Here is a 27384-nt window from a genome sequence, read left to right on the forward strand (position 1 = left end):
GAGGGGTAAAGAAGAGGTGGTAAGTGGGATCAGGCACCCCAAAAAGTGAGGAAGGGGGATCTGGGGCTCCTGGATATATCAGAGGCTCTTGCTGGTGATGCTGCTGATGCTGGTGATGCTGGTGGGAGTGGGGATAGAAGAGAGACTGAATGTGAGGGCCGGCGAGGCCCCTCACCATCTGTCTGACCTTGGATAGACTTCTGTGAGCTTCACTGACCTCCTCTGTCAAATGGGCATCATTATAACAACAGTCCAGGACTGTACCGAGTTCCCACCGGAAGGCCACATCTCGGGTCCCTGAACTGGCCCCCCTCCGGCTCCCCGAACCCCACTCCAACCTGCCAGGCTTGGGGTGGAGCTCCAGCAAAATGTGGAGTCAGGGAGGTTCTGTCCCCTCTTTGTCCTGTTCCTTTTCACATGGGGTCCCCCAGAAGCCCAGCTCAGGTGTAGGCAGATGAATTTATTTACATTGTGGTGTTCATGGCAGATTAACGACATCCAAATAAATATTTATACTCTAACCGTGGGATTCCACCCTGCGCCCCCCGAGGAGACTGGAATTTCAGCCAAGCAGCCTGGTCCAGGGCATGTTCCTCCTCAAACTACATTTCTCAGGCTGTACGAATTCTTCTCAGCCATGGCTGGCCCTCCCATCTTGTAGGTGGCTCACACCACAGTGCTCAGTGAGGATGAGTTCGGCAGCAAAAGAGGGGGAGGGTGTGTGGACCTTCTCAGCCCGCAAACCTGCGGAAGTTCCATTCTTACTATTGCGGGTGTTTCTGGAAAGTCCGTGTGCTGATGGTCTGAGCCACACATCTGGGTCTGGATGCCGCCGCTGCGCGTACCGGGCCGAGGCTGCGCCAGGTGCGACACTGGGCTGGGCGGCTGCGGGCATCAGAGCCCAGGGCCAGGCGTTAGTGTGAGACCCGGCAAGGTGAGGCCACGGGCTCCTGGTTCGCAGGGCGAGGCAGTGCGGTTCGGATGACAGCACCCAGACAGAGACCCCCACAGCCAGAGCAGCTGGGAGCTTCTGGCCCCTTAGGCCCGTCCCTCTTCACACACAGGCTATTTCCTCTCCTCTTTACTAAACATTAGGAAACAATATATTGACAGAAGATTCCAGTTCAGAGTTTAAAAAAAAAAATCCTTTTGTATGTGTGGATTTTCTTGACAACATTCTGAATAAATGGATCTCTTGCCTGTGCTTACATACCCCTGGTGACAGAGAGCTCACTACGTAGCAAGGCCACTCTGCTGTCAGGTGCTCCGGTAACAAGGCAGGGCTGTCTCTAGGGCACCTGGAGCCCATTCTGTGGAGTCATGCAGGGGAGTGTGTCTTGAGTTGCTGAGGGTGCTTAAAATGTCTATTCGTGTACAGACCACGGGCAACTCTAGTCCTTTCCACAGATTCCCCCGGGTCGTGGCTTCTGTGCCTGCGGCCCCAGCGGAGAGACGACTCCCAGCACCCAGGTTATCAAAACAGTGCAAAGGCCCCTTTGTTCCTCTTCTAGCTTCTCTAAATGTAGCCCAGGTTGCCGTCATTTCTCACTGTCCTTCGGGTTTGCAAGAATTCTTAGGAATTTGCATTTCCCTTTAAGCTGCAGCTACCTCTGTGTTTTGTGTATAAACATTTGCTCATTTCCAATATTTCAGGGATGGAGTTCTGATTTTCTCTCTGAGTCACATATTATTTAAGAGATTCCTTAAGTGAATGCATAGAAGTACCTCTTATATATTATTAATACGGTGCTCAGCAAATAGTTGTGTTTTTTTTTGTGGGCTGAGAACAGAAAAGGTAGAATTGCCTTTGCCTGGGAATAGTTGGCTGGGCCCAGGAATGGGATAAATTTGGCAAAAGATCCTCATCTTCTCGCAAAGAAAGTATATTCCCTTGATTTATGATTTAGTCCTCACTGATCTGCATTTTTAATTGGGCTACTCAGAGCTCGAAAGTTCTCTGTCCTCTTGATTGATGATACTCTGAGAGAGAGAGCATTAAGGTCTCTCTACCTACCTTCTGCTTCTGTTTCTACTGTTTTGTGCGTTTCTAGCATGTTCCCGCTATGTAGTTCCTTGCTGTGCACACAGGAACATAAATTGTTTTATGTTTTAATTATTTATTGGAACTCTTATCCTTGTAAAGCCTATGTATTACTCTCTCAATTCTTTTTACTAACAAAGAAAATGACTTTGTCACGTTCCCTTTTTTTCTAGAGTTCTGTGTGCCTGATAAGCTAGAGATTACTAGCCTATCGTTTTACTCCGTCTGTGTCTCTTCGTTTTCTCTGTGTTTCTAACTGGCAAAAGAGAATTGTTGGGGCTTTCTTTTTTTTAATGAGTGCCCCCTTTTAGAGACAGTACCATCATTATTAGGGAGTATTATAATTTTATTATAATTGTTACATTTCTGTACAGAGAGACACGGCAGTTTTTTCATGTTTAGTTTCTATTGTGAATTTTCTCCTCCTTGTGTTTCTTTACAATAGACAAGATAATTTAACCTGAATATCCAATTTAGAAAATTATTTGGGTTTCAACTCCAGCATTCATTTCTATTACCAGTTGTCGAAACTTTGGGAAGATTTATTTAAATATCTTCCCTTCCCTTGACGCACTCTCCATTGTTAACCGCATTTTGAATGTTTTTTGTATCCATCTTTTCTCCTAATGGCTGATCTCTGGACAGATGAAACTTTCTTTTTAATGTTTATTTATTTTTGAAGGAGAGAGAGACAGAGTGTGAGCGAGGGCGGGGCAGAGAGAGAGAGGGAGACACAGAATCCGAAGCAGGCTCCAGGCTCCGAGCTGTCAGCACAGAGCCCCGCGTGGGGCTTGAACTCACGAGCCACGAGATCATGACCTGAGCCGATGTCGGACACCCAACTGACAGCCACCCAGGAGTCAGAAAAACTTTTCTTTTTAAAAATCACACATCAGATTTTTGTTGTCATTTCTCTGCCCGTGGGTGGCATCTGCTCTCTCACCTGTGATGTCCAATTCTCTCTGTCACTTCATGCTTTGCTCCCAAGTTTCTCAGATGTGGCACGCTGAAGTGTTAATCTTTGCCCTGGCGAGATTTATGCCTCACCAGCCGAGCACTGGTGAGTTCAATGCCTTTCTTTAAATTCTGTGTGACCCTCACTCCCGCCCCTGCCGCGCCTCAGACACACACCCAGACTTTTCTTCTTTTAAGGGAGAGTCAAAAGCTCTTCTTACTTTTCTCCTAGCATTCACAACGACTTTACAAAAATTAAATTCTTTTTGTATCATTGCTGATTAATTAGAAAAATATATACAGAGAGAGAGAGCGCGCACGTGAGAGAAAGATAAAAACTAAGCACCCGTTATCTAACTCTGTTAGAATGTAACCAATGTTTGGCATATGGAAATTTTTTTCTAGGTTTTTTTTCCCTGTGTGTGGGCTTTTAAAATCATAGTTGAAGTCATGCTGAATGTATAGTTCTGTAGTTTGTGGTTTTTTACTTAACATAGTCAGCATAAACATAACATAATCAGGCAGAAAAATTTTCCATCGAAAATTTACCATCGTGAAATTAAGCTCTTGTTGGCATTTAAAAGTTTGTGTTTCTTCGCCATCAGAAAAGCTGGGAAACACATTTCTGCGCACAACTTTTCCTTCTTTTCCATAATTTACTTAAGGTAAAATTTTAATCACTGGATGAAAGATTTCTATGACTTGTACTATGAATTATCAAATCAAGAAGCTGTGTACGCTTACCAGTATGCCAGAGACTATTTCACAGAACCCTCACCAGCTTCTTTATTGAAATGATGAGCTAAAATTGATGTCTTTGTAAATCATCCTCTGGAACTGTCTATGTCCTCTTCCTGTTTGTCACTGAGAGTCTTGATAATGTATATATATTTTTACTCTTCATCAGGAAAGAACATCATTTATTTAACATATCTGTGTATTTTCCTTCTTGTCTTCTTGTATATTACTTGATGTTAAAGTTTTTTAACAAAAAGAAAATTTCCTAGGTTTCTATATACTGTGGTCAGAATATAGCCAACATAACTTTTGCTTTTTTTTTTTAAATGAACGATTTTGTTCTTGGTCGGCAGATAAATCATTTTGGCAATTGTTTTTTGGATACTTGAGAAAAAAATAGGTTACCTCTCTGTTTCAAACCAAACTCAAGAGCTATTAATTAACTTGTATTCATTCTATTGTTTATGTAACTCTACATCTGAATTTATATCTTGCTTACTGGATCTGTACAAATTTACAGCATATTAGAGCCTGCCACTACACTGTGTCTTTTCCAATGGCCCTTCAAAGTCTAGCAATTATACCTCGAATCCATTTATAGAATGCCTTTCAGTACAAAAGATAAGTCTATCAGCCTTCATAATTTTTCTTTAATTAATGTAAAATAACCTTGGTTCTGATGTTAGCCTTATTAAATTCTATAACGCTGGGTATGAATATTACCACTTTCTTTTTATTCAGATTTATCTGCTATGTCATCCTGGGACTTTTACTTTGATCAATTCTCTGTCATTTAAGTCTTATAAGTGTGTCCTTTATAAGCAAGAAAAAGTTGCATTTCATAGTAGAACTAAAACCATTAGTTAATAAAGGAAAGCATGAGTTTTTTATATTTATTGTAATTTCTCTGCTCAGTTTCTTTTTCTAGTCTATTTACTCCTTTGCTACAGAGTCTGATTTGTTTGTTTGTTTCTATCTTCGTTGGTGATTTTGAAGATAGGCATCCTGTTTTTAATAGTCCGTGGTTAGTTACTTCAAGGTTAAAAAAAAAAACCTCTTACATTCTCTGTAATTATCAAAGTGAAAAAAACTATGCCCATGGCCTATTCCTTCCCGCCATCCCTGCCCCCAACACCCCAAGGATAATCTTCCTTCTTTGTTCATTGATCTAAGGTATTGCCTCGTCTTAAAAAAATTTTTTTTTAATTATTTTTTTAAGTTTATTTATTTTGAGAGAGGGAGGGGCAGAGAGAAAGAGAGAATCCCAAGCAGTCTCCATGCCTTATGTGGGGCTCGAACTCACAAACAGTGAGATCATGACCTGAGCCAAAATCAAGAGTCAGATGCTTAACCAACTGAGCCACCCAGGTACCCCTATCTTTTGTCTTTTTTAAGTGAGCTTTTTTATGGTGTTTTTATTTTATGTATTTAATTTAATTTTGTTTTTTTATATTTTATTTTTCAAATTAAATTAAATTATATTATTTATTATTTTAAAAAAATTATTTATTTTTAATTTACATCCAAGTTAGTTAGCATATAGTGCAACAATGGTTTCAGGACTAGATTCTTTAATGCCCCTTGCCCATTTAGCCCATCCCCGCTCCCTCAACCCCTCCAGCAGCCCTTTCTTCTCCATATTTAAGAGTTTCTTGGGTTTTGTCCCCCTCCGTGTTTTTATATTATTTTTGCTTCCCTTCCCTTATGTTCATCTGTTTTGTATTTTAAAGTCCTCATATGAATGAAGTCATATAATATTTGTCTTTCTCTGACTAATTTCGCTTAACATAATACTCTCTAGTTCCATCCACGTAGCTGCAAATGGCAAGATTTCATTCTTTTTGATTGCCAAGTAATACTCCATTATATATATACACCACATCTTCTTTATCCATTCATCCTGTTGATGGACATTTGGGCTCTTTCCAGACTTTGGCTGTTGTCGATAGTGGTGCTATGAACATCGGGGTGCATGTGCCCCTTCGAAACAACATGTCTGTATCCCTTGGATAAATACCTAGCAGTACAATTCTGTTCTGTTTTCACTTTTTAGAGAACCCTCCATACTGTTCTCCAGAGGGGCTGCACCAGTTTGCATTCCCACCAGCAGCGCAAAGGAGATCCTCTTTCTCGAATCCTCATCTGTCGTTGCCTGAGTTGTTAATGTGCCCTTCTGATGGGTGTGAGGTGGTGTCTCCTTGTGGTTTTGATGTTTTTCTTTTAATGTTACATTTCTAACCATATTCTTCATAACCGAAGTCTCTTCCATGGCTCCCTGCTTTTCAGGCTCTGCTCAAGCTTTCCGTCTTGATATTGTTATCTTATGGAGGTCAAATTTTTGCCTCTTGGAGTCAGTCCACTTCTTTCTGGAAGCCACACATCTCTGAAGGTGGTTTTCTACGATGTCCACACCTTCACAGCAGCCCAGTTGGATAGAAAGTCTTGTGTCCAGATTCTCTCCCTCAAACCTCTGCTGTCATGAATTACTTTTTTGGGGAAGTTTCCAAGGGATTTGGTTTGTTTATTCACAGATGTTTGTAGGACTCAATACAAATGTCTTTTAAAGATGTGAGCGGAACTTCTGGGAGGGGCTCTTTCCATAAATGTTGCACAAAACACGGCTCCTCTGATCCAAGTCCTCCTCTTCCCTGTTGTTGGAATCGGCCACACTTCTCAGGCACCCGGCTGCCTGTCGGTGACTAACAGAGGTCATCTGGGTCCCCTCGGGTCTATTCACACACCCGAGTTGCTTGACCTATGACCTCTCCCCATTCAATTCTATTCCCTTGCTGACCCGAGGCGGAAACAGGGGCAGTTCAAATGCCCCTTGTGAGGCAATGGGCCCGCATTTCTGTGGGGGGAGGAGAGCACAGAGAGCGGGTCCTGTTGGGAGTGGGAATCCGGAATGTCCCCACCACTGCTCGTCACACGCCAACCAGCTTCCTGCGGAAATGGAAGCATCAGGACAGCCTCAGGGGTGGCTATCAAGTGACAGCCAAGCTCTGTCCCTTCAGCTCCACCATGATGGTGGTCTGGGGCCCCACTGTCCTTGTGCTGCTCCGTCCAGTCACCGAGCGTGGCAGACGTACCGGTCCTGGGTGACTCCCGCTCGGCCTGGGACTCTCCTCCCTCAGCCAGCTGGAGGTTCGGGACTCCCCAGTGGTCCAGCCAGCGAGAGCCGCACCCCACACCGTGCACTGCCGCTCCCCCCACAGGAGGCTTCCCTCCCTGTCCCCATCCACAGGGGTCACACCTGCCTCTCCTCTTTACCCCACACCGGCATTTGTCCCAAGAAATCCCTCAAGTGTCTAACCCTGTCTCAGCATCTGTCTCTCAGCTTCCCACCCCCCAGCTCAGTGTGACAGACGGGGGTTGGTGTGGATCCCCCGGGTTGGCAGGACAAGAGCTATCGAGGGCCTCTGGCAACAGGTCAAGTGCGGGAAGCCTGTGCTGCCTCCTACAGCAAGTGGACCAGCCGTTGTTGGCAGCTCATCTTGGAGAAAAATGACTGTTTTATCTCTTGCTGCAGCCTGGAGCCTTTTTATCTTCTTCCAGAGAAGTTCCTGCTCCTTTTTTTTTTTTAAGAGGATTTTTTAAAGATGGTTTCCTTTGTTATGCTCAAGTTTCATTATTGTCCCCCAAAACCAGAGACCACTGGGGAAACTGAGTCACGCATGCAAAAGCAAAGGGCTTTATTATTACAGGCTTATAAGCTCGGGCTCACAGACTTCACCAGCGCAGTGGATCCGTGCTGAGAGCCCCGAACAAAGCGGGGGGTAGGGCCTTTATGGGCTTGGGAAGGGGAGTTACAGGAAATTGTGACACAGGTACAGTGACCCAATCACTATCACCTGTCATTATTGGCAGTAACTTTAACCATACATTGACACTTTTGGTAGGACCCAATCACAACATTTAGAGTATTGACCAATCACAGAGTGGGCCCAGGACCCTCACGTAGGGCATGACCAGCCTTAAGCAATAGGTGATCATCTATAGCTTCTATCTTTAGGCCCGCCCTTAGAAATGTTAAAGGGGTTAGTTGGCCTTTCCTGATGGGTGTTACAACGGTGGTCCCTCCTGCCTTGGGCAATGTGTGCCCTTTTATTGTCCAGTGATTCTGAGAAACCCACACCTAGGCCTCCAAGGTCAGAGGGGAAACTTGAAGCCTGTCATGGAGTCAGTTTGGTTCAGACCTGCGTCCTTACACCTTGAACCTTCCCAGGGAATTGAGAGGATTAATTTTTCAGATTCTCTGCTTACTCTGCCATAAGCTGGAAGGCTTTTATTTTTTCAACCTAATTTCTTCTACCTAGTCCACAGAGGGCTTCCTCTGACTTAAAAGATTTCCATTTGCAAAGCTGCCATTTATTTGAAGTCTGTCAGTAATTCAGATGTGACCTTTAGGATCGCCCTACCGAAGAACACTGGTACCTGAGGGTATCTCTTTCCCACACACACACCTGGTGCAATGGAGTCAGACGAGCCCCGCGCCCATCAGACCATTTCCTTCCTTTGCTGGTCTTTGGTTTGTTTGACACAGCCGTATGTTGGAGCTGGGTTTGGTTTTACCGCAGCATCACTGATTTTTTTTCTTCATGGCTCTTTTCGTCATATTCACTGCCCCACCAATGATGTGGCGATTCTTCCACGGAGAGCGCCTGAACATGACCCAGCCGAAAACGGATGCCCGGGTTCCTCTTTTTTGCAGTCTTGTAGAACCTCTTAGGACACACACTTGTGTGTCCTAAGACTTGTGTGTCTTACTCTTGTGGTTCTCTGTTTATTGCTGCTTCTGCTGTCGAAGGCGGCTTCTCTGCACCAATCGGCTCTTCCTGTTTGGCGTGGCAACACTTTTTGGTGAGACCTGGATTTGGTCCTTCCCCCCCACCCTTAAAAATGCCTGCTTTTTGTCATCAGTTTTGAAATTTCTCTTGTTGGTTCCAAGATATTCTAGCTGTTTTCTGAGCTAGGCCTGGGGATATTTTGGCATTTTTAGTTGGGAGGAAGCAGCCTGCCAGCCTGGGATTCTGCCAGGTGTCCTTGGGCGGGAGCAGGTGTGCCGGGGCGGGAGGGGGGGGGGATGGTGGTGGGGGCTCCACACTGCACAACTCCAGGAGGCGCTCTTCACACGGACCTAGGGGCCCAAAGCTTTAAATGTGAGGAAATACATTTTCCTATATCATTTGTGATAAAACACCCTAAGCATAGTTAACATAAGGAAGCCACCAAATCAAGGAACGTATGTAAAATGTTTAACACACAGTTCTCCATGGATGACATAAAAATACATTCTTTTTTGCTAGCACTTAGAGAGGGTTTGGGAATGGCATTCTTTTATATATTTTTTAATGTTCATTTATTTATTTTGAGAGGGAGAGAGATGGGGGAGGGGCAAAGAGAGAGAGAGAGAGAGAGAGAGAGAGAGAAACCCAAGCAGGCTCCCCGCTGTCAGTGTGTGGAGTCTGGCGTGGGGTTCGAACTCATGAACCGTGAGATAATGACTTGAGCCTTGATCAAACGTTGGATCCCTAACCGACTGAGCCACCCAGGCATCCCGGGAATGGCATTCTACATAGGGTGTTAAAAATACCCAAGTCCTTCCTTCCCAAAGGCTTCCAAGGGAGATGCACTACGAGACAACAGCAGAATGAGAACTCTCTCACCCACATCTGTGTGGTGAGGAAATAAGTCACAGGGGTGTTTGCTGCAGAAGTTTTTGTTCCCCGTAAACCTCCATGAAACCTAAACGTTCGTGAGTAGGCCATTGGCTAAATGAGTTGTGGATGATTGTGGCATCTCCCCACAACAAGACACAATGGTGTCATTAAGAAGAAAAGTCAGTTCATAGATGTTGATGTGGAACAATTTCCAAGAAACGTTGTGAAGTGAAGAAACAATGGTCAAAGCTGTGGGTGTAATATTTTCCAAATTTAAAGAAGCATCATACATATGTGTGTGTGTGTGTGTATTGTGTGTGTGTTGTCTGAATATCTTATTGAATGCATAGAATACTTTTTTAATTAAGAAAAAAATAACTACTAGGGTTGTCTGGGTGGCTCAGTCGGTTATGTGTCTGACTCTTGACTTTGGCTCAGGTCATGATCTCCATGTTCATGGGTTTGAGCCCTGCATCGGGCCCTGTGATGACAATGAGGAGCCTGCCTAAGACTCTCTGTCTCCCTCTCTCTGCCCCTCCCCCACTGGCTCACACATGCGCTCTCTCTCTCTTTCAAAATAAATAAATATATTTTTTAAAAAACCGGTAGAACAACATAAGCTCAGCTAATAGCTGCATTGGTCACTGGTTCTTGGTAAATGACTGTGTTGGCACCTTCTCCCTGACACATCTACGTTTTGGAGCAAAGCCCCTGCTGCCAGAAGTCACTGGAGGCAGGATACTCCTAAGGAGTAGGCTGTGGCCTAGAGTGACTGACCTCTCACGTGCAGCGACCTGGTGTGCTCCAGGACCCGGCACCCCCAGAGCGCCTGACCAGCCTCCTGGCAGACCTGCAGCTGGTGCGGGGGATGGGGGGGGCAGAGGGCATCTGGGTCATATTTGAATTCTGTGTCCAGCAGCACTGGTTCTGGGGGCCTGGGTTGAACATCTCCTGGTTTTGATCTGCTCCAGGACCACCATTATGACTGAATGTTTGTGTCCTGCCCCTCTTCCCAAATTCAAATGCAGAGATCTCACCCCCAAGGTCCTGGTGTTAGGAGGTGGGGCCTTTGTGGGAGGTGATTAAATCCTGAGGGCGGAGCCCTCATAAATGGGATCAGGGGTCTTAGCTAAGAGACCCCAGAGAGCCCTCTGGTTCTTTTTGTGCCATGTGAGGACACAGAGAGAAGTTGGCAGTTTGCACCCTGGAAGAGAGCCCTCACCCAACTATGATGGCACCCTGATCTCGGACTTGCAGCCCCCAGAGCTGTGAGCAACAGATTTCTGTTGTTTATAAACTGTGGTGTTCTTGGGGCGCCTGGGTGGCTCAGTCGGTTAAGCCTCCGGCTTCCGCTCAGGTCAGATCTCAAGTTTGTGGGTTCGAGCCCCGCGTCAGGCTCTGTGCTGACAGCTAGCTCAGAGCCTGGAGCCTGCTTCCGGTTCTGTGTCTCCTTCTCTCTCTGCCCCTCCCCCTCTCATGCTCTGTCTCTCTCTGTATTAAAAATAAATAAAACATTAAAAAAAATATATATATATATAAACTGTGGTGTTCCATTATGGCAGCACCAACGAGGCGAGCCACAAGGGCAGGCCCCCGCCCCCATGCCCCCAAAGTGGCCAGCTCTTAAGTGAGACCTGGCCAGGGCCGGTCCTGGACCCTCGTCTTCGGCCTGAATGGAAGCCCTGACTTGTGGTCCCTTCTGTGTGCTGACAACCAGCTTCCCTGCACAGCCACATGGCAGCCCTGGTCCTCTGGTCCTAGAGACCTGCTCTAATTACCCACCTGTATAAAGGCCTTGCTTTGCCCCATGGAGAATTCAAGCCATCGCTTCATTTCCTCTGGGAATGTCCATGGGGCAAAGAAAGGCCTACTTTCAACAGAAGGAGTTCTGGTTGAAAAAAAAGGACAGATATTCACATACAATTCCATTTTTGTTAAGGAAAATAGGGACACACGTGCATGCGTGCATGTGTGAGTGTGAGTGTGAGCGAGTCTAAAATGATGCACATAAAAAGACAATACTGGTTATACCTGGGTAGCTGGATTTGAGGTCATTTCTTCTTGCATGTTTGAATTGTTATTGAATGGGTATGAATGACTGTGTGATGAAGTCACTCGGATCTGTCACTCGTAGACAGGGAAAGGAACATTGTCTACTCTATTGTTGGTGTTACAGGAAAGAACATGAATCCGCAACTAAACAGAAGCCGGAGCTGCTCCTTCAGTGATGTGGACGAGCTGATGAAAACCGTGCAGCTGGCCGTCCATGTCCCCACCTTCCTCCTGGGCCTCCTCCTCAACCTGCTGGCCATCCGGGGCTTCAGCACCTTCCTGAAGAAGAGGCGGCCCGATTATGCTGCCACCTCCATCTACATGATCAACCTGGCAGTCTTCGATCTGCTGCTGGTGCTGTCCCTTCCTTTCAAGGTGGCTCTGTCCCACATACGGGCGCCCCATCCCTCCGTCTGTACCTTCGTGGAGTGCCTGTACTTCATTAGCATGTATGGGAGTGTCTTCAGTATCTGCTTAATCAGTCTGGACAGATTCTTGGCCATCCAGTACCCGTTCCTGGTCAGACACCTCCGGTCCCCCAGGAAGACCCTGGGGATCTGTTGCACCATCTGGGTCGTCGTGTTGGTTGGGAGCGTCCCCATCTACAGCTTCCACGGGAAGGTGGAAAAGTACACATGCTTCCACAACATGTCTGATGGCACCTGGAGTGCCAAGGTCTTCTTCCCCCTTGAGGTGTTCGGCTTCCTTCTTCCCATGGGTGTCATGGGTTTCTGTTCCTCCAGGAGCATTCACGTCCTGGTCAGCCGTCGGAAACTCACCCAGGACTGGGTCCAGCAGAAGGCCTGCATCTGGACAATTGCAGCCAGCCTGGCTGTCTTCATGGTCTCCTTTCTTCCGGTCCACTTGGGATTCTTCTTGCAGTTCCTGGTCCGGAATGGCTTTATTGTGGCGTGCAGTGCCAAGCAGAACATCAGCTTGTTCTTGCAACTGTCCATGTGTTTCTCCAACATCAACTGCTGCCTAGATGTCTTCTGCTACTATTTTGTCATTAAAGAATTCCGCATGGGCATCATGGCCCACCGGCCTTCCGGGGACCAGCTTGTCCCCCAAGATACCATGACCAGCAGGATGTAAGGAAGGAAAGACCTATGCAGAAGAAGGAAGCCCTAGCCCCCAATTCTAGTAGCACATATCTCATTCCGACATTTCTGATAAGGTGGATGGACGTGGCACCTCTGCTTGTTTGCTTTTCCTTTTGATGCTCACTGACGCTGTCATTACTCATTATGCTCCAGAGAGCTTTCCCCAGCATGCAGGCAACTGGACACATCACCCAACATTTGGGAACCTCTGAAGGACCCATGAACCAGGCGAATTCTGTATTTCTAAACTCAGAAAGCAGGAGGCAGAAGAATTGAGAAAGAGAAGGAGACCATCTGAGGAAGGCTTTTCCCCAACTCTCCCCCAGACTAGAAGATTCTGGAAAGGAAGAGAGAGGAGTTAGGAGAGAGACCCTGGAGGGTTGGCCATGGTGGAAGATGCTCTGGGAAGAGATGGAGCAGTGGGGATGTAGCAAGCTTCTTTTTAGTTTGGGGATCCTGGGGTAGAGCAGATGTGCGCTTCCCAGTCCCTTCTGGGGCTCTGTTGGCCAATAACCTCACAGAGATGATAGTAAGTGGGAGTGAGAAAGGCAGAGAAAGAACATACAGAGAGCCCCAAGTTTCCTCTGGGCAAGAAATGCCAGAGCAGCCAGCCAAAGCTTCCTGTGCCCACGCCAAAGCTGCAGAAGAATGAGGGGAGCTGGTGTGACGCAGGCCATGGTGACACTATGGACGCCTTGTGGAAGAATTGGGGACAGAGTGGAAAGGCACTGGTGACATTTGAGAGCCACGAGGAATAGGATACACCCGGGGAAGGAAGGTGAAGGGCCAAGCTTTGGAAGAGGACAGCACCCCCCCCCCGACCCCCCACCCCCACCCCTGCTTGCTATCATGGTGTCTGCTACATGGAGCCTCAGCACTGGCCCAGCGGCAAGAGGGGCAGTGGAGACCAGCCTAGAAGAGGGGAAATTCCTGAACGTGACCAGCTGGCTATCTTGACTGAACAGGACCAGTCTAATTGTTCATTAGACCATTTCGCCAAGAAGGACAAGAAAGAATCAGGGTTGATTTGGTTCAGCCAGAGGAGAATGAGGACCATATATTTGTCTGGCCCACAATCCTGCCGGTGGCGCTGTCTACAGAACCCTACCTCTCCAGCAATCTGCGGGGAGGAAACTGGCCCACCAGGGACTGGAGGAATCATCTCGATGGCACGGAGCCCCCTCTTAGCTTCTGCGTGGAGACCAAACAACTGACTCCCTGTTTGGACCAGACTTTACAGGTGTTCCCTGAGGAGGACGAGGGTGGAGGCTCTGAGCCTCCCGAGGACTCAGCCGCTCCCGGGAGCACAGTGATTAGAAGGATGAGTCGTGGGGTGGTTTTGCAAGACGGAGTGAGTGGGACGAGATGTAAGGGACGAGACCTCATGTGAGAAAGGGGGAGGGCTTTAGGAAGAAAAGAACCACTTCCTACTTGGAGGGAAAGGGGGCTTCTACTACCAAGGGGTGGACAGAAGGTAGGTGGCTTGTGGTGGAAGAAGAGGGCGACTTAGATCATACCCTGCCTGGAGGCGGAGGTGGAGCCTGGGTGATTGCCCGAAGCTGCTGGGAGCTATGGGGCTCTGTGACGGGGTGGAGGTGGGGTGGACAGGGAGGAAGGATGGAGGGCAGAGCTGCTTCCTGCCTGAGAATTCCCAGCGCGGCTGAAACCATCCAAGGACAGGAGCCCTTCTCCCTCCTGCTTCCTCAGGGCCAGCGCGGTGGTCCGGGGGAGCGCAGGGGGAGAACACAAGCTTTGGTGAAAGGGTAGAAATAGTGTAATACCCAAAATTTCAATATCACCCCAAAAAACCAGAGACCACCAGGGAGACCGAGTCATGCATGGTAAAGCAAAGGGCAGTTTTATTACGGCTTAGGCTCGCCGGGCCTAAGTTCGGGCTCACAGCTTCACCAGCGCAGTGGATCCGTGCTGAGAGCCCCGAGCAAGGGCTGAGCAGGGTTTTTATGGGGTTTGGGAAGGGGGAGTCACAGGAGATTGTGACATCCGATCATTATTGTGTAACAGCATTGGCAGTAACTCTAACCATACACATTGTTCAGAGCGTCCGTTACTTTGGCGGGACCAATCGCAACATTTAGGGTATCTTTGAAATTAACCAATTACAGAGCGAGTTCAGGGTCTTGTTTGGTGACTATGGGGTTAACCTTAACACTAGGTAACAGGGTCCTATCTAAGTTCCCATCTGTAGACCTTACCTTTAGGAATGTGGGGAGAGGTAGCTGGCCTTCCTGATTGGATACCGCAAAGTGGTCTCTTCTGCCTCGGGCAATGTGTAACTGCCTAATAGTTCCGGAGAGACTGACCCTTAGACCTTCTAGTTTAGAGGGGGACCTCTGTCATGGAGTCTGTTAGGTCAGACTTTGTCCTTACAATAGCTGTGGAGGAGCCATCGCAGCCAGTCCCCGAGGCTCCCGCACTCCAGGCTGGGCGTCCAGGAACAGACCCAGCTCCCCGGCCCCCCTTCCCTCCAGGTGCCTACAGAGGCTCTAAGGAAGCCAGACTGTTACATCCAATGGGACTTTTGTGCCATATGGCGGGGGTCAGAGCCCATGGGTGCCTGCAGTCACCACCTCTCCCCCAGTTTCTCTCTTTGCACTGGGAGCCTGGAGCCCATCATGTGCACTTAGATTTACCAACTTCCCTACGGCCAGACAGGCTTCCGGAGAGAAAATTGATGGCAGGGTCTTGACCACCCATCACCCCCTGTGATGTTCATAAACATACAATGTTGTCCCGGGGGCAGCATGACCCTGCCTGAGCCAGGCGACAGGGGATGTTAGACCCATGAGCTCAGGTTGCGATGGAAAACGTGGACATGTGGGTGAGCCCTGGAGCCCCCCCCCCCCATCTCAACATCCTGGGGAGCACACGAGCCTCTTCCTTCTCTGTGGGCACCCACCCTGGCCTGCTAGTCACGGAGGACTCACCAGAGTCTGGAGGAGTGGGCTCAGGGCCAGCACCTCAGACCCGGCCTCTCTGCAGGAGGGTCTACACTGCAGGCCAAGCAGTCAGGCCCACAGGCACTGAAGGCTCAGGGTCAGGGTCAGGGTCAGGGTCAGGGTCAGGATTTGGGTGCTGAGGCATCCGGGCCCCTCCAGCAGCAAGTGGTATGGAGTCGGGGAACGCTGAGCCTAGTTGTGGAAATCGCTGAAATTCCTGCCGTCAAAGGAGCCTAAGAACATTATCTAGTCATAAACGTGACGCATTTTTCCTCCCAGTCTGGAAAGTCCTGAAACATACTTGTTATATTATATGTACATGTGTGAAACTAGCACAGTTAAGTGGAACACGATTTGTTTAATCGGATTTGCCAAATAAATCGATTTCTATGATGCCGTGTGACCGGGTCTTGGGCGGCACGTACTGGCTCCAGTGGAGAGCAGGTCCCTGGTGGCCCCTTGCCTGGTGACCCAGCAGTCTCGGCCTCAGGGACCAAGACGGGCCCAAGCTGAGGCAGCCACGTGGACACCGGGTGTGCGCAGAACCAGGCGCAGAGCTGGGCCTGCCCCAGGGGCTGGGAGCCGGACCCCGCAGAGGGTGGTGCAGGGCAGGACCCCACCTCTGCTTGGGTGCTGGGTTCTCTGTGATAGCAGCCGGGCCTCACAGACTCCTGTGCGGTCCCTGCGGTACTGAGCCCCTCACCCTCTCCCTCTATCCTGTCTCTCACTGCGACACCGGAGCCGCTTCTGAAGGCCCTGGGTCCTCTTACAGACATTGTGTGGCCCAGCAGAGGAGCCCCGCTGACCACCAAGGGGCTGAAGACCCAGGGCCAGTTCTCCAGAGGTCCTTTGCTGTGACCCCTCCCTGCACTAACCACCTACGGAGTGACTCCCCCGGGTTAGATCCGAGTTTTCCACCACGTTTCCTCACACGGGGACCCTGCTCACCTATATCCCAAGCTCCTGGAGAACGTGAACTAGAGGCTGGCCTGGAGGCAGCTCTTTCTCCTAAATTCCCCACAATCTCAAGCATAGCCCGGTTATGGCCTAGGTACCGAGGGCTAGCTGGGGACACCCTTGCTCCTGGACAGTTGCTATGTGTCCTCCTCCCCCAAATCCATACGCTGAAGCCCTACCCCCCAGTATGATGGTATTTGGTGGGGTGTTTGGGAGATACTTAGATTTATTTATTTATTTAAATGTTTATTTTTGAGAGAGGGTGAGTGAGTGGGGAAAGGGCAGAGAGACGGGGGAGGGGCAGTGGAGCTCAAGTGGGCTCTACACTGACAGCAGTGAGCCCAATGCGGGGCTCGAACTCATGAACCGTGAGATCATGACCTGAGCCAAAGTCAGACGCTCAACTGACTGAGCCACTGGGGTGCTCTGGGAGATACCTGGTTTTAGATGGGGTCCTGAGTTTGGAGCCCTCATAAGGGGATGAGTACCCTTACAGGGAGAGTCACTTTCTTCTCTCTACCTGCATACCCCGAGGGAAGGCTTTGTGAGGACACAGGGAGAAGGAAGGCTGCCATTTGCAACCCAAGGAGAGAGCCCTCAGGAGACATGAACCCCACTGCCACCTGGATCCAGGACTTCCCGCCTCCGGAAGAGGGAGAAATAAATTCTTGTTGTTGGAGATGATGGTGTGTTGTTAGGGCAGCCCAAGAACACCCAACACAACCGCCCGCCATCTCCTGCTGACCCAGCAGCCACCTCTCCTCTGGGCCACGTCCCCACCCCTGGGGGACAAGGGCTGACCTTCCTTTGGGAAATCCACCCCTGCGGAGCCTTTGACATGCAGAAGGCCCATGAGCTGCACATTCCTCCTGGATCTCTCTCTGGGGACACTGTGAAACAGAAAGTCACTCTGTGGGTCCCGGCTGGCTGCTATGGGACATGGAAGGAATAGTAAGATCACCACCTTACAGCAAGCTGCCACAAATAAACACTGACTGCAAAGATGCTTGAAATGGCAGAGGCCTGGCAGGTGACCGTGGAGACCAACAGAGGCTCAAAGGGATTTCGTTAGTAGATCAGGAGGAGAGCCTGTTGTGCAGAGCAGTCTGGAGGCAGAGACACAGGCGTCCTCTGTCAGGAAGTACCTGGAGACGGTGGAGATTCCCACACCGAGCCACCCCCCACTGGTCCTGGTGCTGTGGACAGTGACCTCCCAGGGCCAAAGAGAGGAGGCAGCTGGGGACACCGTGAGAGCCCCGCTGCCAAAGGGGAAGGGGGCTCAGGATCCAGGAGAACAGCACTTTGTGGGAGCAGCACCCCTGAAGCTCCCAACACAGCCCCCTCCCGGCTTGGCTCGGGAGCCCAGGACACACAGCCGTGAACGGGCACTGAAGGGAGGGGGGTGGCCGGGCGAGGTGGACGCCCGGAGCCTCAAGTCATAGGCCAAACTGATGCCCCTCCACCCAATTTGGGCCGAGCATCCTGCCCTTCCCCCACTCCCCGAAACTGCCAAGAGCCTGCAAGTGTGTCCTCCACGCAACGCCCCTGCAGGAAGGACAGCATGGTACCTTGATTGTGAGCTGCAACCTGCCTGTGGCCTCTGCACTTTGAAGTCTGGGAGGTAAGATTCAAAGTGCTGTGAAATCAAAGCCCGGTGTCAGTTCTGCTTGGAGGAGCGGCTCCGAGTTCACCTTGAGGCTGCAGACAGCCTTTGTTCTGGGGGCCATCACGGAGCAGGTGAAACCAAAATACTCCCTGTGAGGGGAGGCTGTTGAGATGGGGTTCCGGGGGCGGGGCGCCCACAGTCACGCAAACGTCTCTGCAGAGTGTGTCCCCCCGCGGAGCCCTCGTCTCCACGGACAGCTGGGGTGGCCGGTCCTTGCCGGTGATTGTGCTGTGTGCGTGTGCTTCTGGGTGGAGCCAGGCCATGCGGAGGACTGCCAGAGGCCTGCAGGAATCAGGCTTCACTGGGCGGAAGGCAGGCGGCCCAAGGATCAGAGATGCAGGGGTCCTAAGCCTGTTCTCATGGACCGTGCGCTGAAGGTGGGATGGCTCTGACTTGGGGCACGTACTGCGTCCAGTACACCCGTGGTCGTGTGTGAGGTCCAGGGCCAAACCACAGCCCTGGCGGCGGAGGGGGCCTGGTTCCCTGAAGGGCAGAGAGGCCTTATGGACAGGAGGACTGCCACCAGATAGGCAGGGGACATCCCCCTCCCTGAGGTGTTCTGGGCTCTGGGTCCTGGGTGTGGCCACCTCCAGTGGCAGGGACCAGCCTCTTTGCTGTGCTTTTCTTCAGGTTTTCCCAGGACTTACACGTGGACATGAAGTGGCCGCTGGGGCTCAGCTTCTCCCTGAGGAATCCAGCACCTGCAGCAGAGCGGAGCGGGGCATGAAGGCAAAGCCGGGAGGCATGTGGGGAACCCGGCAGCGTGTCTTGGCGCAGGAGCCCCAGCAATACATGGGGAGGAGAAGAAGGAGGAGGACCAGAGAGAGTCAGGGAGCTGGAAGAACTAGAAAAATAGCAGAGGGCATGTGTGATCTGGGAAATCTCTCGGACATGATGGAAAGTTGTGCAGTGCCCAGCATGGGCGGATGTGGAAACAGAGAAGGGAGACTTGGCGGCCGGCAGCTTGAGGCTGCGCCAGGAAAGAGATGCAGTAGGATATCACCCATGGGATGTGTGGTTGTCACAGGGTGGGCTCTGTTTCCCCTTAAGGCTCTGACATGGGGGTCCCAGTGTCCAAGCCTGGAAGGGGCAGGAAGCCAGGGTGACCCTGGGCCACTGAAGGTTGCTTGAGTCCTGTGGGGTCAGAGCACCCACGGCCGGTCCCGTGGGCTGAGAGCAGGACTCCCCAACTCCCTCCCTCTCGTGGCCAGAGCTGGCCATGGCCCTGAGCCACACTCAGTTGGGCCCCCAAGGCCTTGGCGGCAAATGACGACAGCTCGGGAGCTGGATCAAAAGTTCAAGGCTGACTCCTGTCTCCACCCGGACCATGCGTGCTCGCGGCGGAGAGACCCGTGCAGCATCCATACTTCAGCTCTGCCCGCAACATAGCAACGCACAGAGGATGTCTGGCACATGGCAAGGCCTCAACAGTTTATTCAGAATTAGAATTGCAATCACTTAGAATGAGAATTGAGTTAAGATTGTGGTGGGTTCCTTTTTAAAGCAAGAAGAAGAAGACGAAGGAGTGGCCTGTTGCTGCCTGTGTGGGTCACAGGTCTCAAATCAGTTTTGTGCCATGGGTTCCTCCAACAGTCTGCAGGGCTTTCCTGAAGACAGCACTTTTATATTTTCATTTTTATCTTTATTTTTTTGAGAGAGAGAGAGAGAGAGTGTGTGTGTGTGTGTGTGAGAGAGAGAGAGAGAGAGAGAGAGATGGGAGAGGCAGAGGAAGAGAGAGAGGGCATCTTCAGCAAGCTCCACGCTCAGCGCAGGGCCCCACACGGGGCTCAATCCCATGACTCTGGGTTCACAACCAGAGCCAAAATCAAGACAGATACTCAACTACTGAGCCACCCAGGCGCCCCCAGGACAACAAGTAGGGGCACCTGGGTGGCTCAGTCGGTTAAGTGTCTCATTTTGGCTCAGGTGATGATCTCACGTTAGTGGGTTCAAGCCCCATGTCAGGATCTGTGCTAACAGCTCAGAGCCTGGAGCCTGTCTTCAGATTCTGTCTCTCCCTCTTTCTCTGTCCCTCCCCTGCTTTCACTGTCTCTCTCTCTCTCTTTCCAAAATAAATAAATAAATAAATAAGTAAGTAAATAAAATAAAACATTAAAAAATTTTAATGCATGAAGTTAAATGCAAGGTATTACAAAGGAAACCTACATATTACAATTCAGTTACCAAAATTTAAAAATTGCATTAGAGCCACACACACGCTTCTTTATTCAGGCCTTGAATAAGGTCGGGGGTTGTGGTTCATCACTATTGCACTTGAATCAGTGATGACTGAGCTGAACCAATACTTTGACATTTCTGCAGCAACTGAGGTGTGATGTGAAAATGGCTGGGGCTTCTACCCGGCCGGAAGGTCCCAGGGACCGTCTGCTCGACTCTGCGATGATGCTCACTCACGCCATGGAAGGAAATGCTAGTTTCAATTAGCGATTAGTGAAAAGAAGTATGTAATTTCTTTCCCCAGCCGATTCAGGACTCCCCTGAATTTCACGCCTGACCTCCAGGTTAAGAACCTCTGGTTTAGGCAGACGTCAGGGTACCTGGAAACAGATGCTCTTCCTCGGAAGGAGGATCCTTTAGGCACCACCTTGGTTATGCAAATGTGGGCACCAGAGTGCCTTCTTTTCCTCTTGGGGTTGTGGACAGTGGGGCTTTGCAGAAGCTGGTCTGCTTATATATCCGGTGACGCCCTCTGGGGCATTTGAAAAGCAAAGACACCCATGTCCGCAGCCCTGATCTCTGAGATGCAACCAGGCATACCTGTGCAGGTGCTCTACAGCTGGTCGAAGCAGCAAGGGCAGAGAAGAACAGTGTGGCCCTCAAAGTCAATGACCTTGAGTAAAAGGGGGAGGCTGACATTCTCATTTCAAAGCTGGAGAGCTGAGGCCTGCATAAAAGGTGGCTGATGCTTGATGTCCCTCCCCACTCAGTCACCCTGCCCCAGGGATGGTGCTTTGGGAAATGACACCTGGGTGTAGAAATGTAGACTATAAAGAGCCATAAACCTGAACCTGGACCACCAAGGGCTTCCCAGCCTTGGGGCAGCAGCATCTTCTGTGCAAGCAAGGCTCAACAGCGACCCCTTGTGACAGCAGGGAGCAACAGGCACCGTGGGCTATGGAGACCCTGCTGCTTCTCCTCCTGGGGTTAGGAAGCCAAGCTGACCTCTTCTTGGCTCTAAGGAGGACCTTTTCGTTTGGGGAAATCGGGGCACCCCCCCCCATGCCTCCCTGCCCAGTGAATCAGAACATGAAAAGAAATGTGAACATAATCTATAATCCAAGCCGGTGAAGTGGCCTTACCAGTGACATCATCACCATCATATCATACGTGATACTTTATTGTCAGTACTGTTCCTCCAAGGCGTTGAGGTAATGAACCCCACTCTCAGAGCATGACCTCGCCTACCCTTATGCAAAAGTTCCCCGGGGGGACATCATTATTGCCGCGCCATGAAGCATCTCCCAGGGTCTGTCACACGAGCAGATCCGGTCTTTGGCACGACTGTGACTTGTTCCCCTCCCATCACCCCCTCCAGCAGTGCCCCCCTCTCCCGCACACTGTTCCCCACCCCACCCGGGCCATCTGTCCTTTCTGCTCTTAGGAGTCATTACTCGTGGTGGGAGTGCTCGGCCACAGAGTTTCCTGTCTTGAGAAATTTACAACGACACCAGGAGAAAGCTGTCATTCAGACAAAGAATCAAGAGGGCAAGAGAGAGACACTTTTAGAAATATTCCCGAGCATCTAAAGTCACAACAAAGAGCCCGCACAGGTGGCCTGTTGTGCTGACACTCAAGGCCGTGGAACATCTGGAACCAGCGAACCTGGAGAGGGGGCCGTTCTCGGCGAGAGGATGGGGCTCAGGTGCAGTTTGGTGTCTGTGAGTTATGATCCGTCTCCATCACCCCTGGCTTTCCATAAAGCCCCCTACACTCCGTAGCCTTGTGTCAGCTGTCCTTTATGGGAGAGAGGAAGTGGGAGCATTTCCCAGGTGGAGTCAGACCCGCAGACTTGTAGGACCGGGGCCAAGATGGAGAACGGCGCAGTTTCCGCTGAGGCCTCTAGGACTCTTGTGGGGGGTGCCAGGGTCCCCCTGATGGGGGATGAAGTCACAAGCCCTTCTGTTTGAAGAGAAAAGGGAGGGTGAGCCCAGAAAGCTGAGGCCCTGAGGCTACTGATGGGTGTGGCCAGGACCTGCTTTGGAAAGGAACTGCTTTACCCAGGCCTGGCTGGCTCAGTAGGTGGAGCAAGGGACTCTTGGTCTCTAGATTGTGAGTTCAAGCCCCACATTGGAACCTATTTGAAAAACAAAAAACAAGGGGCACCCGGGGGGCTCCCTTGGTTAAATGTCCAACTTCAGTTCAGGTCGTGATCTCACCGTTTGAGGGTTTGACCCCCATGTGGGGTTCTGTGCTGACAGCTCAGAGCTGGAGCCTGCTTCGGAATCTGTGTCTGTGTCTCCTTCTCCCGCTCTGCCCCTCTCCCACTCATGCTCTCTCTCTTTTAAAAAATAAATAAATGTTTAAAAAAATTAACCCTCCCCCCCAAACAAAGGGAACTGGTTTACAGATGTGGGAACATGTGGATCTGAGGTAGGAGAGGCAGCAGCTCTGATTCCCAGGCGAGCGCTCTCTCCATGACTGCACTCTGGGTCTCTGTGCCCTCCCTCCCCACTCCACGATCCTCTCAGGCTCTTCACAGACCCTGCGCCTCACAGGGTGACCCCCCTGCTCCCCAGCAGAGGTTAGCACAACGCCCCTGCCCCCACCGATCAGCACCTGGCAGAGAGCAGACTCATTCTCTGCTTGTCGGTTCCGCCTCATTTGGCCTCTCCAGCGCTCGTCACCCGGAGAGGAGTTCTAAATAGAAACAGTCCCTCCTAATTGTCCCTCACAGGGAGGACTCACATCTTCTTTCCAACCTTTTGTGCCTGGCACAGCCTGGGCGCACAGTAGAGCCCAGAAATGCCAGGTGATCGACAGCTGCGGGCATCACCCTTGCCCAGCCCTCGCTTCAAACTAGGGGACAATTGGAGGCTTGGCTCCCCTGGAGCTGGGGTCCCCTAGCACCTGCTGGAGATAACAGAGAGCAGGCATCCCGCCCCCAAGCCCAGCATCCCCAGCTGGGTGAGGGAGCCTCGGCCATCCTGGCAGAGGTGACCGTCATGCTGACAACTGGTGTGTCTGTCATATCACCACTTACAAATAAGGCCATATTTGTCTTAAAGCTCACATAACAACCTCAAGCCCCCAGCCTTATGGGAAAGGCCACCGGTGGCTTGGGATAACATTTCTGGTGACCGCGTCACACCGGGATTGAAACAGTGCTGAACTGGAGAAACAGACTCGAGGGGAGGTCATGTGCTCTGAAGTCCCTGGTGAGTTAACCCGAGGCCCAGGGGATGATGAAGACAGACACCCAAGCCCCGGGTGACAAGTTGAGATAAAAATGCTCCATAACGTGTGAAAGTAGAAACAAGAACCATTTCCAAATGAATGTATTCTTCACCTTTTTTGGAATTCAAATAGGTGTTTGAAAACGAGCCCCCATGAACGACCACGAGGGACATTTAAACAATCGCAGGCACACCCTAATAGTCTGTACGCTCAAGGTGAATCTTCTCATTTGGAAAAATGATTTCTTTTGTGTGTGCATCTTCTTAATGGCCGAGGGGAAGATGCCTCCTCTTCGGGGTTGCCTTAGCTTTGACCAGGAGAAAGGCAGGTCTGTGTTGGGGGAGCCAATCCAGATTCTCCTCCTCCGATATGGAAGGAGAGGGGGTGGCATTGCCCCAGGGGCAGTGTCTGGACTCATGCTGGGTCCCCTGCCACACCTGAGTGACCCGAGGGCCTGGGACCATGGACCCCAGCGTCACACCGCCATCAGCTCGCTCTCCTGGAGGGAAGCCGGGGGAGGCCCCAGTGGTTGCGTCCACCTGCTGGGGTGCCCTCAGCAACTCGTCTGCACCCCGGAATGTCTCTGGGTGACTTGGATTAGCTCAAGCTGGCTTCTCTGGCAGGCAGCCAAGAACCCTCCTGCCAGGGAAGTGTTTCCTGCTCCAGAAGGAGAAAGGCTGGCTGTGGGGAGAGGGGATCAGAGCTCCAGGGTGCAAGTGGGACTAGAAGATTCCCTCTCTGAAGGGGGGTGTCGTGTGGACAGACCCTTCCCACAAGCCTTAGAGCTACAGGTAAGCCCTTTTGGATAATATCACCTTGGTCCCTTGGAAACACTGCATGCGGGTCTTTTCTGGGTTGAACACAGTCCAGGGTGGTGGAGGCAGTACGGTAGCCACAGGTCGCCTCTGGGGAGAGAGGCACAGTCTTCCCTTTCCTGGGGCCACAGAGGCAGCGGCCTGACATGACCTCCAAGGGCCATGTTTACAGAACCTGGGGTGGTCAGCACAGAGGGTGTGTAGGAACAGGAAGCTGCTCTGAGTTCCCTGGGTGCCGTGAGCCGCATCTGATAGAGGGTTCTGTCTACACTCCAGTAGCTGGTCCAGATGTTGACACCTGGCAGGCACCACCTGAAGGTCAAAGAGGCGACAGTAAACTCGCCTTCCCCACACCTCCGGGGGTTCTCACTGTCCTCGGGTCTCATCTCCCCGGGAAGCCTTCCCCGACCTCCAAGCCCTGGTTGGGCCCCTCCTGATGTCCCCATCATATTCTGCCTTGTTTCATGGAGCTGAGGTGTGTGAGGTTGCAGGGAACACCCTCAGATTCCTCCAAGAAAAACAGACGATGACGCTAATTACACGATTTTATAAATTTACTAAAACCTATTGCGTTGTCCAACAAGGAAGGAGGGTGGAGGATGGGAGGGAGTAAAGCCACCTGCTTCATTGTAAGGAGGTGTGTGGAGATGAAGACAATAGGACTCTGCAAGGCCACTGAGAGCCCTGAACAGGGCTCAGTAAGACCTCCCTGCATGGGCCTCCTGGGGCCTGGAACGTGGCTCAGTGCTCAGGAAGACTGGAAGTTTCCAGAAAGTTTGTTGACTCGGGTCTCCCCTTCCAGCCTTTAAGCTCTGTCTCCTGCCACCACTGCACCTCCTAATGGCCACTCTCCCACCTGGCCAGTCCACCTGCGCTGATCGCTGGCATCCTGAAGATGGGCTGTGTGAGCATCAGGCACTCACTGCTGGTCCAGTCAACCATGGCAGGGGCGCCACGGGGCCACGCAGTATGTGACATGGCCACCAATGGAGCTGCTGCCAGACGGGTGCATTGAGGCTCGGCATGTCTGTCCCTGTCCCTAAGCCTGGGGCCACTACCTGCATCTTACTGGAACATAGTCACTCCGTTTGCACTTTCTGTGGCCGTGTTCGAGCTACAACCGGAGTCAAGTAGTTACGACAGAGACTGTAGGCTCTGCAAAGCCACAAATATTTCCAATGTGGCTCCTTACAGAAAACATTTCCTGACTCGGAACTATCTTGAGAGCAGAAGCTTGGTCTCGTTCATACTTCGGTTCCCAAAACTTAGCAGAGTGCCGGCACCTAGTAGGCGCTCACTGAATCGTGTTAAAGGAATACATGAATGGCATTGGGCTGACTCTGTGTGCTCTGCATCCCTCACTTTAGGATGAGCAGCCTTCTCAACCTCCCGCCCATTGGACAGGGTCACCGACTGTGCCAGTTTGCCCAGGACTGTGGGTTTCCCAGGACGTGACAATCAGTGCAGAAGCTGGGAAAGTCTTGGGCAAACCTAGACAATTTGTTCACCTTATGTTGAACAGCCTGGACTTTGTCTAAGTAGAAGCACTGCCCGCTGCATTTTGGCCAAGTAATCCACTAGGGCTTAATGTCTAGCACTGCACGCTTGATAGAAACAGTGGCACACGAAAGTGCCTCCCTAACGGTGACAGATTCAAAGAACTGGGTCAGAGCGAGGCAGCACCCAGTGATGGTAGCCAGGGGGCTGCAGAGGCCACAGCTCAAACCTCAGCCTTTCTCTCAGTGCAGGGGGCCACAAGGTCATGGAGCCCTAGGAGCTGGGGGTCCCATCCCTTAGCCTCAAGGCCAGGTGAGGAGAGGGTGGCCCCTGGTGGCTCTTTGTGAGCCGTGGTCACCATCTCCCTGTGCAGGATGGTCAGGGCTTGTGTAGTCTGCTAGGAGTTCAGCCAAGGTCAAAGAGAGAGGTGAAAAGTGGCATGGGGGAGCCCTAACATGATGAGACATTGAGCCTTGATGGCACAGGCTGACATTTAACACGAACCCAACATGTAGCTTCCCCCACGGTATCCTGGGCTTGCCCTTCACAAGGGCACGTTGTCCTGTTACTTCCCGTTTGTCCTGTGCCACTAGACGTGGGCTCAGGGCCGGCAGGCCTGTTTCTTGTTCACCCCTCCATGCCCAGGGTCTGCCCCCCTGCAGGCTCCCAGCTGTGCTCAGGGGCTGGTGTCTCTAGCTCAGTCTAGGTACCCGGTGTGCCCTGGCCCTGAGCCTGACTGTCAGGTCTGTGAGCTCCAAGAAGGCAGGGCTGGGGTCCTGCTCATCTGTCCCCGTTCCCTGGACAGGGCTCCAAACCATTTGTGGAATGGACGACTGACATCACCTCCTCATTCCTTTCCTTTTTGGTTCCGCCTCAGTCTGTAGCCAGGGCCAACTGGATGATGGGCGAAGAAATTTCCTGTAACAGCTAGGAAAACTGTGACGCCCCGCTCTGTGCAGACATAGGACTGAGTTTCCTCAAGGCTCCGGCCTGACGGGGCCGGGGGGACAGCCAGTGAGGAATGTTTTTACTTGGAGAGTGCTCGCTTCCCCCAGGAGCGATGGCCCTGTGGCTGCCCGACAAAACTGGTCGAATCCAGCACTACTAAGCCACCATCTAATTCCCGGGGCTCCTCGAAAATAAATAAAAGACATTAAAAAAATTTAAAGGAAAAAATATATAAATAAATAATTCCCGGGGCTCCGAGCCGCCCGACCGTGGCCATAGAAGCCCTGGGACTGGGTCCCAATCACCAAAACACTGTTCCTCCCACCTCCTGTTTGCCCCAGTTCTGATAAATGCGAGTTTTATTACCAGTAGCAACAACAGCGGCACAAAGACAGAGAGGCGGAGAACATCTCACTGGAAACTGTCCTGGTCCCGGAGGCGCTGTGTCTGCTTGGCAAAGCCTGGCCAGAGGATCCTTGGTGACAGCGGTCTCCTGGGTAACTGCGCCAGAATGGGTGCCCGGGCCCTGCTGGGGGGGAGGGGGGTCTCTGGAGCCAGCTGGCCAGGCTGTGTGGGGCGGC

At 51.1% G+C, this 27384-nt stretch overlaps 1 protein-coding gene across 7 annotated transcripts in view; it reads left to right on the top strand.

Annotated features, from left to right (window-relative positions):
• GPR55 (G protein-coupled receptor 55) overlaps window positions 1–16302 on the top strand; it is a 65009-nt gene extending 48707 nt beyond the window's left edge. For 4 of the 7 annotated variants that reach the window (XM_029933605.1, XM_029933603.1, XM_029933604.1 and 1 more), the window contains one exon: window positions 11570–14410. In XM_029933605.1, coding sequence (XP_029789465.1) covers window positions 11578–12540 — 963 coding nt within the window. In that variant the 5' untranslated portion in view covers window positions 11570–11577 and the 3' untranslated portion in view covers window positions 12541–14410. Of the gene's footprint in view, window positions 1–8456; window positions 8594–11569; window positions 14411–16277 lie in introns of those variants that run through there. The other 3 variants (XM_029933607.1, XR_003906427.1, XR_003906423.1) reach the window with 3 other exon arrangements.
• The last annotated feature ends 11082 nt before the right edge of the window (window positions 16303–27384 follow it).

The sequence above is a fragment of the Suricata suricatta genome, chromosome 3, assembly GCF_006229205.1.
Source record: "Suricata suricatta isolate VVHF042 chromosome 3, meerkat_22Aug2017_6uvM2_HiC, whole genome shotgun sequence".
NCBI lineage: Eukaryota > Metazoa > Chordata > Mammalia > Carnivora > Herpestidae > Suricata > Suricata suricatta.